The 13,023-nt window shown below is 39.5% G+C and overlaps 1 protein-coding gene across 15 annotated transcripts in view; it reads right to left on the reverse strand.

The window, feature by feature from the left end:
• The window catches only part of DLG2 (discs large MAGUK scaffold protein 2), an 883,409-nt gene that overhangs the window by 264,365 nt on the left and 606,021 nt on the right, over positions 1-13,023 (reverse strand). For 13 of the 15 annotated variants that reach the window (XM_064441431.1, XM_064441436.1, XM_064441434.1 and 10 more), the window contains one exon: positions 3,862-4,017. The exons of the other annotated variants lie outside the window; for them this stretch is intronic. In XM_064441431.1, the coding sequence (XP_064297501.1) occupies positions 3,862-4,017 (156 nt within the window). The remainder of the gene's footprint in view (positions 1-3,861; positions 4,018-13,023) is intronic. 15 annotated transcript variants of the gene reach the window in all.

Raw genomic sequence — 13,023 nt, forward strand, 5'->3', positions numbered from 1 at the left:
GCACCCAAGCACCACAAGGAAGATCTGCGAGTTTATAAAAGCTAGACTAAGCATGAAAAACATTTTCACTTATTTTGATTTTCTTGGGAGGAGTCATGTTCCCAACATGTTCAGACTACAAAGTCTGAAACCCGACCCTTAGTTCCTTCCCCTACATGTATTAAAAAATATTGATGCAATCACATGATCAAAGGCTTAAGAGAAAAGCAAATACCTACAGAAAAAAAAAATAATCACACAAACCAACAATATATTAGGGCTGCCCTTTAGCAAAAACTGTGATGGCAACTAGAGTGCCAAAAAGGTTTCACTGAAGACTGGGAAGTTAGTTCTGGGCAAAACTGAAGCATTTTTAAAGTGTGTTTATATAGCCGTAAATGTAATGAAGTTCTCAGGGCAAAGACTGAGAATACAGCATCTTTTGTTACATAATGCAGAAACAAAGTCTCGTGTTTGTAGGAAGGGTTGCATCTATGAGCTGTGATTTCCTTTTGCTGCCAGTAATCTTCTAATTGTACACATAATTGTCAATAATGGCAGAGGCCAGAACACGAATAGTCTGCATCAGTTCCCACGTGGTGCTCTCAAAGGAAAACTTATTACTGCAAAATTCTCTCCCTACTCCTACCTTCAGTGGGACAGACTTTCAGCTGTTGCACACTGACATAGCCCTGTTAATATCAATTCACATGAAATGATAATTTAATACAAAAACAAATTACTTTTATCCTAAAGTGGGAGTATATAGTTCTAGACCTCCAAATCTCCCAGGCGCTAAGACAGGCCACCATAAAAGCAAGGGTTATAAACTTGAATTTATTATAGACAAATAAGGCTTTGGCCTATGAATTCTCTTTGCCTATGAAGTTAATGAGCCTTGACAAAACAATCATCTGAGGAGTAGCTGACAAATTTTCTGAAGCAGCAATTTGAAAGGTGTTGGCTGGCTTACAAGCATTTCAACGGGGAGAACATGGCATCATGTTCCTCTTCCTCTGGAAGACTTATTTGTCAAACCAAATTTCTTGCAGTCCAGCACCAGATTCTCAATATTGGAGCTTTGAGATATGGCAATGACTGTAGTTACGAAAACAAGTAAATAATCTTTGTCCCTTCCTCCCCAAACATAAGGCTGACAAATTCTGATGAAAGAATGCTTTCTAGGAAGCCTGCAGTGAGACAGGGAGATACATTTTTATATTGGACTGGAGACCCTGGGAGTGTATAATGTGGAGGAACAGGGTTTTGAGGAATTCAGGTGAATAAAGGAGACCTTTCAAAGTACCTGGTCAATATTTGGAAGATTATTTTTGTAGTACAACTTCCAATAGAGACGGTGGTATCACAGCTGCAGATCTGAAACAAGATCTTTTTATTCTTTCAAATATTCAACACAATACAGCCCTGAGACACACCACCTTTGTGAAATTTAAGGCTGTGTACAATGAACACTTCTGCAAAAATAGCTGCTTGGATTACAGTTAAAATGGGATTAATACTTTTCTAAAATCTCTTCTCCAACTGTGAATACTGAGTCGATTTGGAAGTCGGATCATAGTATATGTTGTAAAGCTGTCACTTTCCTCATGAAAGGCATTTGGTGAAATATTATTTCAAATGGTTTCCTCCGCAGCAAACTATTCAGAGGGTCCTGTGGAAAAGATGACAGTATTTGAGAACATCAAAAACTGTCATATTTTCCATCCAAATGTTATTTCACAGTGGGAAGGAAGTATAAATTACAGCAATCTGTTGCCTCTACCACAGCATGTAGCAGAGCAGAGTGCAGAGCATTTAACCACGAGTTGTGTCTTTTCTCATCTTTTGTGTTCTTTTTGCGGTTTTTGTTGGACTGTTGAAATAAACAAACTGATTAAATATACAGGGACTAGAGCTTTATATTTTCTGATTATTTAAATAATCAAAGTAGAATGAAGAGAAATGAAACCTTGTTCTTAAAGAGAGTTGTTAACTGACACTCAGTAGAACAAAACCCAGCTGTTTAAGTCCTGATGTCAGGTCATCAAATATCTGATGACCAAGTATTCAATCAACCATACAATAAAGCAAAAGCATGTAGAGGGTTATACCTTCAGGTGGCAAAATGGCCTAGGGAGCCAGTGGAGCTCTCCAGGGCTCCACTGATTATTGGCATCTGAGTATCTGGTCTGCTGGAAGTAGCCTTAACAGATTCACCCTTTTCCCCCAAACTATCTCCATAGTCCTGACCGTCGAGTCTATAGGGATCGACCATTTAGCAATGAATTGCATTGCTCTATGGTTAGCAAGCCACAATCTAATCCTCAGAGCCCCCAAAACACAACTCCATGGCCACCAAACCCCCTAGAACTCTCTTGTTGAACTTCATACTCCGAGTTGGTCCTTTCCATTCTAAAGGGACCATTTTAAAAGAAGAGACTTTTAATAATGGTATCTTCTATTGTCTGGCTCTAAACACACAGAAGCACTGTGATGCTTACAGATATGTTACTCATACGTCCACTGTACCTAAGGACCTGAAGTAATTTTACTAGTTTTTGGCTAGTTATTTCCTTTAAAGTAATATTTACAGATAAATTGAAATATTGCGGCTAGATCTGTTAGTGCCTGCCACCCTTCTGGAGTTATTTATACCTTTATAAAACATTATCCTTATCAATGTATCTCACCCAAACTTGCACTGGCCTGAACAGCTTGACTAATCATTTTGTCCAATGATTAAGCATCTTTTTAAAAATTCTAGAAGCTACACAGTTTTCACTCTACTAGACTGACAGCTTCTGCAAGGCCTTGCCACATCTGTTGCGTTCTTTACTAGTATTCGTCTTATTGCTTGTTTAATTTAGCTTTCTATTTCATAGCACTTCAATGCCTTTCACAGCTGTTTTTCTAATCCCCGGCGTTTCTTTCCCGTTATTGCATCTTACATTAATTTACCATTTTACTTTCCACTTACACACTTCTGCTCTTCCCATGTTACTCTTTTCTTTGAAAAGTGTTTTCTGTAGAAAATGTCTATCATAAAAACTCCAAATACAATTGTTTTGCTTCTACTCTAGAATATAAAAGACAAGTGTTTTTCCTGACAAAGGAAGCACTCAACGTCTTCTTGAAAACCTGTGCCTAACTATTCCTCTATCTCCCAAGTCTTGTTTGCAAATAATGTACTGCTATCCTAGTAGGCTATAGAAGAAGAGCTGGGTTATACTAGCATACAATTTTGTATAGTAGTTTTTCTTTATTAAATAGTTACCAGATGGGGATCACTGACAAAATTTTATAGAACTGTCTTCCATTACTTCAGTTCTGGAAACGTTTATCATTTTAGGGTTTACTAACTGTCCTCTCAGAACACAGCTAGCCTAGGGAATACTAAATTTTAGATGTATTCTCAACCTTGGTGTGGGAAGTGATTAGTTTTTGCTCAATTTCTTCTGAATGGCTTAGGCAGCCACCCTATAAACCCAGCGATGCTCAGTGAACAAAGTATGCGCAACACAGAAATAAAATGACTAAATCAAACCAAATTACAACAGCTTTCAGTGAAGTCTTACTCCTTTCTGTACTTACAGAGAAACAAATAGTGAATTCTTTTGTAAAATGTAATACACATTAAGCAACCTATTTTAGAGCACCATTCCAATGGATCAAAACATTGCCTGTGTTCATCACTGGATTTTGGATGACCAAAATGATATACTGAGGTAGCATATATCTTCCAGTGGTGCAGATGTGAAAGCATGGTTAAAAACAAGCACAAGCTGTAGAAAAAGATCTATGGTGAAGATGCAAACTATGAGATAAATCCAGTGATGTTCATGCACTCTAACGAAGGAGGTGAGGAAGAAGCGCATGCAGTACCTGGTGATGTCAGAGTCAGGGAGCAGGCCTACGTGGTAGTGGGGATAGGGAGCTGTAAGAAGGAAGCTTTTGTCACACTCGACAGGGGAATAGTGCCTAGGAGAAGGTGGTTTATCACACAGTTTGTTCACAGTGCTGTAAACAGGTTCAGGAGGCCTGGTGATACAGAGACAAGAGTAAAAGATCAGGTGCATATTAGTGGCTGAAAATATAGAGAAAACACAGCAATCACTTTCAAAGCATGCATAGCAAATCTGTCAAGACCTTTTCAGTAGGGCTTTCTGACAAGTAAAGTGTGCTGTTAAAGGAAATATTAGAATTTGATAACACAGTATTACAGCATACAAGCAACTGCATATAAAGGTATAAACAATGGAAGTGGGCCATAAAACTGGCTTATGGGAAGTGTGGCACTGGAAGGGAATGTCTTATCTCTGAAGTTCAGTGAGGAATTTTCTCATATACTCTGCTTTCTTTTTCTTTAACCTAACAACATTTCTTCTGCACAGCTTTCAGTGATCTTAATTTTGAGCATTGCATAGAAGAAAATACATTTGTTACCTGAAAAGAGGTATTTTTTACCCCTTAATTTAAGATAAAGATGAAGTACATGTTACTTTGCAATACAATGTACTCCTGCCCTGTTGAGCTGGGGCTTTCTAAGTAGAGCTGTGCTCAAAGTGAGCCATATCCTATAGTAACACTGATGGTAACAAACTGTGTAAGCTATTCGTCCCATTGGCAGGCAGTTCATTTCATTCCAAGAGTTCTTTGCTCTCTTTTCAGATTCAACCTTCAAAATCTGATTATGCAGACCACATCTCAAACAGTTAACCTTGTTGACAAGGCTACTGCAATTGCACTTGTGCTGCTGCTCCAAATTACAAACAGCAGTCTACAAAGACAGATACGAAGAATAAGATCTTAAAACTGATGCTGACAGGTCACCTAACATTCCTCTGCTGCTGCCTAGAGGCCAACCGCTTGGGAGAAGCAATACTTACCACAAACCTCCCAGGGAGCTGCCTGGGAGAGGGGAGGAGGGGACGCAGCCTTTAGAACCAACCAGCCAGGGATCCACAGGAGACAACCAGCAAATGTTTTTCAAAAAATTGAACCACATAGTACATTTCCCATCATGCAACTTCTCCAGCTACTGCGTTGGCCCCAGCAGATACCTCTGGGCCTACTGGCAGAGTGAAACTTGACTCATAATTTCCCGAAGTTTCTGTTCTAAAGAGTGCCAAGACGCAATTCCTGTCATATCCTCGCTTCTGCCAGAAGATCCAGGGTATGCCACTGTCTTTAATCACAGCAATACAGTATTAGCTAGATGAAAATCTTATTTCAGAAGCCTGAAAATATCAAGAGGCCAAGCAGTTAATGAACTCTTTTTGTTCTTCTGGCTGCGCTGTGCCTCACATGGGTGTGGTTTTCACTGCGACTCTCACAGGTACCAGAATTTATTACAGTCATGGATACACACAGATACAGAGAACGTATTTTCCTTTGTTGTTAGCTTCTGGTTTTGTCCCTTGGGGGAAAAGGAGTAGCTGGTTTACTTAAAAATTGGTCTCACTCAATGCTAATAACATTATTCATAGCAACGTGACATGATTTGAGAACTCTCTGTGCCTGACTCCCAGGGAAAAATTTACAGTTAAAAAAATGGCAATTTAAGATTACCAAATATCAAAATAGCAAAGCTGTCACTCGTTTGGTTACAAAGCATTCTTCAGGCATTTAGTAAAATCCCTTTAAAATGTTTAAGGTAAGTTAGCAATTCTTTTTTGTCGGCATATTTCACACTTGTTTCAGAGGGTTGGATTCAATGATTTATTTAACAAATCAATTACTGCTTTCAGTACAAAAAATCAAGAGAAAAAGCCACTTCTATTACTTTACTTTAGGCCAATAGTGCTTTTTATTCCCTCAGAAATCACTTTTGCTTTTAAGCAATATATTAAAGAACAAATACAAATATGAAATATAAATGATACCTACTATGAAAATTGAAGAAACATTGCCCCAGTGTAGCAAGATGAATAAAACCAGTAGATTTCTCCATGGCTTAGGACACTAACCAGCCCACAGACAACTTGCTAGCTTCCTATATTCAAGTTAATTGCCTTCTCTGAGTGGTAGATGACATGAGAGTGTCACTAGCCCTTGGATGTATTGTGAATGCTCAAACTACACTGAGTCATCAGTGAGTGACCATCCAACCTTGTGCTGAGACACAAATCATGCCACACAGATGGATAGATACGAGGGATTGCTCTGTTAATTGACAGTTACAAACTGCTTCCAAAAGCAAAATGAACATAAACATCCAACATCTACCTAGATACTGAGACCAAATTAGGCCTTCAAACATAAACAGAGAGCCCTAATAAAATGTCTTGTGAAGCCCAGGAGATTTTAAAACATTTTATATTTTTCACTCCTTTCAGTCTCGCTGGATGGTAAGAAAACACAAAATTGGAACAAGTCACCGTGCTAATGTATAAATTCCTCTACTCGTTGGTATTATAAAAGTAATACTGTGACCTAGCTAACAACATGTCCTCAGTAGCTGGGCTAGAAAGAGAGGTCTTAAGGTTAAGAAAAGGAATTAAAACATCTTATCCTTTTAAAGCTTGGACTCTGCTTAGAATAAGATTCAGGGTATCAGCTAATTCCAGTTATGAGGGCACGTCTTGTAAGGCCTACAGATCATCATAGCCACTTCTTTACCATCAGATGCCGTTCTTCAAGGTCATCAAGATCATGGACTAAACTGATTCTTTAGACACCTTCGTACTACTCAGCTGCACATGCTAGTACTGCCATTGGCATAGCTGGGCCCCACCTCCCACTTTATTGGTAGAGAAAAGCAAGCACTTGAAAAATAAGCAGTACGTAACATCAAGGGTCCAGCTCAGATCAGTATAAAGTTATTTTCTGTCTCAATTCAATTTAGTAAACATATATTAAATAATGTAAAGATAATTGAAGGTTGGGATAAAAAATGGAAAGGAGGAGAATGATTAAAACATGCTGGGCAGATCACTGTCCTGGTCGTACAAACTGTGCCTTATACAGGCCAGTAATCCTTAAAAGTAATATAAGATACTTGCTGCAACAGACTGACTTCAGATATCCTCCTGACTCTTACCCTTCTCTATGGCAAACTAGTACTTAGCTACAACAGTACCTACCTACTTTGTAAGAAAACAACCCTAAATAAATAAGTAAATAAATGAATGACCAGTTGAGCATCTCCCTTATGAGGAAAGGCTGAGAGACCTGGGTTTGTTCAGCCTGGAGAAGAGAAGACTGAGGTGGGATTTCATCAATACCTATAAATATCTAAAGGGTGGGTGTCAAGATGATGGGACTAGGCCCTTTTCAATAGTGCCCAACAACAGGCCAAGGGACAATGGACACAAGTTGGAACACGGGAAGTTCCACCTCAATATGAGAAAGAACAACTTTCCTGTGTGGGTGCCAGAGCAGGGGCACAGGCTGCCCAGGGGGGCTGTGGGGTCCCTTCCCAGGAGACATTCACACCCCGCCTGGACGCGTTCCTGTGCCCCCTGCTCTGGGTGTGCCTGCTCCAGCAGGGGGTGGGAGGGGATGATCTCCAGAGGTCCCTTCCAACCCCTGCCATTCTGTGATTCTGTGATTCTTCTAATGCAGAATTTTCTCTTCTCATTTATATTTCTCCTCACTGGAAGAAGAATAAAGGACTTCTGTCCAATGGGATCAGCCCACCTGGTAAATCCTGTCTCACATCTCTTTTTCTTCAGGGTTATGACAGAACCGGGTTGCCTTGTCTCAGAGCATGAGATAAGGAGAATGCTATATGCAAATAGTTTCTAATGTGCCATTCTGAAAAATACAGTCCAGGTCACCTCAATTTTTCTTGCAAAATAATTAAGAGCCAGACTGAACTTATTTTATGATGCATTAATTCTTCAAATGAAATTAAAAACATGTAGCAGGCCATTTAGCACGCTGTAACAAAAGTGTAAAAGCTAGGTTAACAGTATTTAAGGACTAATTCACTGTAGTGTATTTGCAATCGCATCACTTTCAGATTCAGCAGTTACAGCTTCAGGGGTTTTGTCTCATAATACTAAGCAATTTTTGTAATTTTTAACATGAGAGAAAACAAAGAACTACGTTATGGAATTTATTTTGTCCATTATCTTCTTTTTTTTTTTTAACACTTATAGAAAAGAATCCCCTTAAAATGTCAAATGTGTGAATATTACTGTATACTTCATGGATAATTATAATATCTACTTTAATGAGTAATTATCTAATAGGAGTCTACTGCTGCTGTAACTTCTTATTTAACAGATCTGCTCCCTTTCTGACTCTAAACTGTTTATTTAGTGACAAACACACATGACAGTTCTCTGTCTTTATCAGTGAGCTAAAAACCAAGCTCTGTGAGAAATGAAAGCAGCAACGGCTAAGTCTAGATGGACAGCAATAATTAGGTTAGCATGAGAATCAGGCATACAACAGTAGAGAAAAGGCAGCAGAAAATGTAAGTAGTAGCATAGCTCGCCCGGAGCACGCCTCGGTAGATAATTCAATCACACAAGAGAGAATCAAGTCACTCAGCACCACAAAACAAGCTTTTAAATGATAGTGTGAACAGCAGAGAGTCATAAACTACTTTTCTAGCCAAAAAAAAAAATATTTGAAAGCTGGAATTGTTAATCAGTGTAGACCTAACTGTGATGAGGCATAATTTCCACAGAAAGGTATAACTAATTGGTGGAAAAGCTAAGAGTAACAGTGGGAGGTAGAAGATTGATCTGACACTGGGTTTATTTATTTATTTCATAACATTGTGCAAAGAAAGCAAATCTTCCTCGTTGTTTGTAGTCATTATTATTCCTTGTTTGGATCACCATTGTGTTATTGTTTCAGGCTGCCTTTATTGCACAACAGAAGTTATAAGGAAATGGCATTATTAAAGCCGTTCTCTTCTCAGCATCATGCAGGGTCCTCAATTTAATTTTAACTTTTTTTTATTGCAGAAGCCTGTTTGGTAGGGTTCAGTTGCCAACACATAACACATTAAATGTTAACGGTTTCGTTTTTTTGATTTTAAAACCTTTTATGATATGGAAGGAAATGAGCTACGCTCTCACAGCATATTGAGTATGCAGAGCTATAGCCAGGAAATGCTAAATTCAATATGAGAGAAAGCAAATATCATGATGCCACAAGTTTTCAACTTCTTTCTTTTTTAGACTAGCAATTTTTAACTGTACCCCAGGTCAGCAAAGACAACTAAAACATTAGTATTGCTAATATAATGTTGCTGGGAAGTGTCAAAAAAACTGTCTTTAACAGTATAAATTTTGTATTAAAACAGAAATCAATGGCAATTTCATACAAAAGAACTCTTCCACTTCTAATAGCCAGTAGGATTATTTAGAAATGAAAGTTGATTTTATTTCATAGGTTGTGTCCTGGCAATTCAAAGAAGACTCACTCATTTCAACTAAATGAAAGACAGAGGAGGGGTACGAAGAGCTGGAAGAAAATACTGGAAGTACATTGCCTTAGTTCTTTCTGGAAATCCTTTATAATCAATGATTTCTCAGCTTTTTCCATTATTAACTACTATTTTCATGAGCCTTAAAGTTTTCTGTAACTGCAAAACAAGTGCTTAAGATTACAGCAAATTTTTAGCACTGTAATGAAGAATAAGGATTGCCTTGTTCCTCTTAACAATATTATTTAAACATTTTAATCGGGTTTTCAAATGAAATGGCCTACAAGAAGGCATAAGTACAATTTAGAACTTTTAATATTCTACACCAAATTCTACACTCATAATTCTTAGCCATTAGGAATTAGGAAATTAAATGACTGCTTAATTTGAGAAAAAACAGTAATGATTTTCTGTTGTAGTAATGAAAAAGAAGGCTGTTTCATGTAAGAATGGTGAGACTATCAGACCAAAGGCCCTAGTCCTTTGCAGTGGCTTTTTAGGACACAGGGTCAGTAAAGAATGGCCCTTCCATGCTCAGCTGCTGAAAATCAGCAGGTTAGGGACCATGTAGACCAGAATCTAAATCCAAATAAATTGTGGTTAGTGGGCCTACCCACCATGAATTTGAGCACTTATCCGTGTTTGAACATTTTTATATTCTTAGGCTTCACAGCACCCTGTGGCAACGATTTCCACAACCCTCTACCTTTTTGTATTTTAAGCCTGTTACTTGTTTGCACATTGATAATATATGGTAACATTTCAAAAACTTCTTTTCTTCTGTATTTTAAACTTACTTGGCAATGTGCTTTTAACTCCCTGATTTCTGAGTTGTAAGAAAGTGCTAATAGCCGTCGTCTGTTGCCTTCTCTATGCAACAGGTACTTTTGCAGATCTCTGTTCTATCTCTCTCTGACATCTTTCTTCTACACTGGAATTACTGGTTATTTAGCTGTGCCTGGAAACCATGCTACACCCCTGCTTTTCTCTGTCACTCTGTCCTGGGGCTTTTTCCACTTGCCTCCCTGTAGTATTCATACAGAAAAACATTATGTTTTGCACTCTCTTATTTTCCTTTCCTGTCACATCCTATTTCCATGCTTACCTTCCTGACTTCTCTTGAGTACTGAGCTGACAATGTCACTGAACTAACCACAATCACCCCAAGGTGTCTTTCTTAAGTGGTAATAGCTGCTTTAAGAGTCTGTGTCCATGATACATGTGGTATGTACTTAGGGTTAACTTTTTCCTCTGTGCACTATTAAATGTTACTTACCATTTCTGTGCGTTATCACTGCCAGTCCTACCATGTCATTTCAGAAATCTCCCTGCAAACACTAGAGCAGAATCTGAGATTATTTTTTTTTAAAGTGTTAAGTAGTAAGTAGCTTCCACTGACTGTATTAGAAATAGTCAAATCCTATTACTCGGGGATCTCTGACAGTCCTGATTAACTATGTGTAGATTACTCAGGACATAAGAGGTTGTCTGGTGACGTGACAATGACTAAATTTTTATTTTAATATAAATTATTCTCCCAAATTAAGACTTATTATTTTAAATGAATTTGGGATAGCAAAATGAAATATTATGGTAGGCAAACAATTACTATGCATTTGTAGTTTAACAATTAATTTGAAAAATTTGTGTAATACATGAAATAAAAAATAGTTGCTTTGTAATTTAGCAATTTCTTGCTTCATTGAAAGGAATGAATAATAACATAGGGCTTGGAAATACAACTGTGACTTCTTTTTTTCTAAAAAGCTGTTGACAGATATTCTACAAGTAGGCATTTTTAGAGGATAGCATAACTGAAAACTATGCCATTTTATTTCACCAAGGGTCCAATTTGAGGTTATACAGAGAAACTTAATTTTTTCTTTTCTTAACTGAACACTTAATGTGTAATGTGATGTACTGGCTTTGTGTAGCAAGGTTTTGGTATTGGGTTGGGGGGGGCTACAGGTGTGGCTTGTGAGAAGCTGCCAGAACTTCCCCCATGTCTGACTGACAGAGCCAATGCCAGCTGGCTCCAAGACGGACCTGCTGCTGGCCAAGGCTGAGCCCGTCAGCGATGGTGGTAGTGCCTCTGGGATAACGTATTTAAGAAGGGGAAACAAAAAAGCCCTGTACAATTGCAGCCAGAAAGACGAGTGAGAATATGTGAGAGGAACAACCCTGCAGACAGCAAGGTCAGTGAAGAAGGAGGGGGAGGAGGTGCTCCAGGCTCCGGAGCAGAGATTCCCCTGCAGCCCCTGGTGAAGACCGTGGTGAGGCAGGCTGTGCCCCTGCAGCCTGTGGGGGTTAGCGGTGGAGCAGATATCCACCTGCAGCCTGTGAAGGACCCAACACCAGAGCGGGTGGATGTGCCAGAAGGAGGCTGTGATGCCATGGGGAGCCCATGCTGGAGTCCACGCTGGAGCCCACGCTGGAGCAGGCTCCTGGCAGGACCTGTGGAACCATGGGGGACCCACACTGGAGCAGTTAGTGAAGAACTGCATCCCATGGGGAGGACTTACATTGGAGAAGTTTGTGGAGGCCTGTCTCCCATGGGAGGGACCCCACGCTGGAGCAGGGGAAGAGTGTGAGGAGTGCCCCTCTGAGGAGGAAGGAGTGGCAGAGACAACCTGTGATGAACTGACCACAAACCCTATTCTCCATCCCCCTGCACCGATTGGGGGGAGGATGTAGAGAAAATTAGGAGTAAAGTCAGGAAAGAAAGGAGAGGTGGGGGAAAGATGTTTTAAGATTTGGTTTTATTTCTTATTACCTTACTCTGATTTTGATTGTTAATAAATTAAGCTAATTTCTCCAAGTCAAGTCTCTTGTCTGTGACGGTAACTGCTGAGTATCTCTTCTTGTCCTTATCTCGACCCATGAGACCTTCATTATATTTGCTCTCCCCCTTCCAGCTGAGGACAGGGGGTGATAGAGAAGCTTTGGTGGGCACCTAGAGTCCAACCAGGGTCAACCCACCACACTTGAATAGTGTTCTTTTAATTATTTTTTTTAAAAAAAATTCCTGAGATTGATCAAAGACTAAACCACAAACGAAATACTATTATGGGACACCATATTGAACTCAACATAATCATCAGTAGGGTTGCCAACTAAGAGCTAGAGCATGAGAACTCTACCATGTGAGAGACAGAATAACCAGTAGCAGCAGCAGTCAGTCATCCTCCAGATGAACAGGCAATGCAGATGAACTATCATGACATTCTGCCTGGTGGGATCATGCATACATCATGCAAACCCCAGCAACCTGGGTTCCTCTTCATTCTTCTACTGAGGGATGGCTCTAGCCAGAGCCTACCAGCACCTTATCAGCAACTTTTCCTACCTGTTCTCTGTCTCTGTTCCTTGCCCCAGTCTTCTTGCACAACCATCGATTATCCCAAACCTCATGTCTCACTCTCTGAGGGAGTTGCTGGTTCAGCAGCCCTGAAATTCATTGCTGCTCTTCTCCAGGCTATTTTCCTCCACTGCTTCTTCATGCCTCTTCACCCATTTCTCACTTTGGTTCTTCCATGCCCTAAATTTCCCTTCCAAATCCAAGTTTTCTTACCCAATAAATACCAGTCTTCCCTTCTTGTGATTTCCACTCTCTCACAAGTGACAAGCTCTCCCTCATTTTCACACTCAGTCTCACCATA

Source organism: Phalacrocorax carbo, chromosome 1 (genome assembly GCF_963921805.1).
Source record: "Phalacrocorax carbo chromosome 1, bPhaCar2.1, whole genome shotgun sequence".
Lineage (NCBI taxonomy): Eukaryota > Metazoa > Chordata > Aves > Suliformes > Phalacrocoracidae > Phalacrocorax > Phalacrocorax carbo.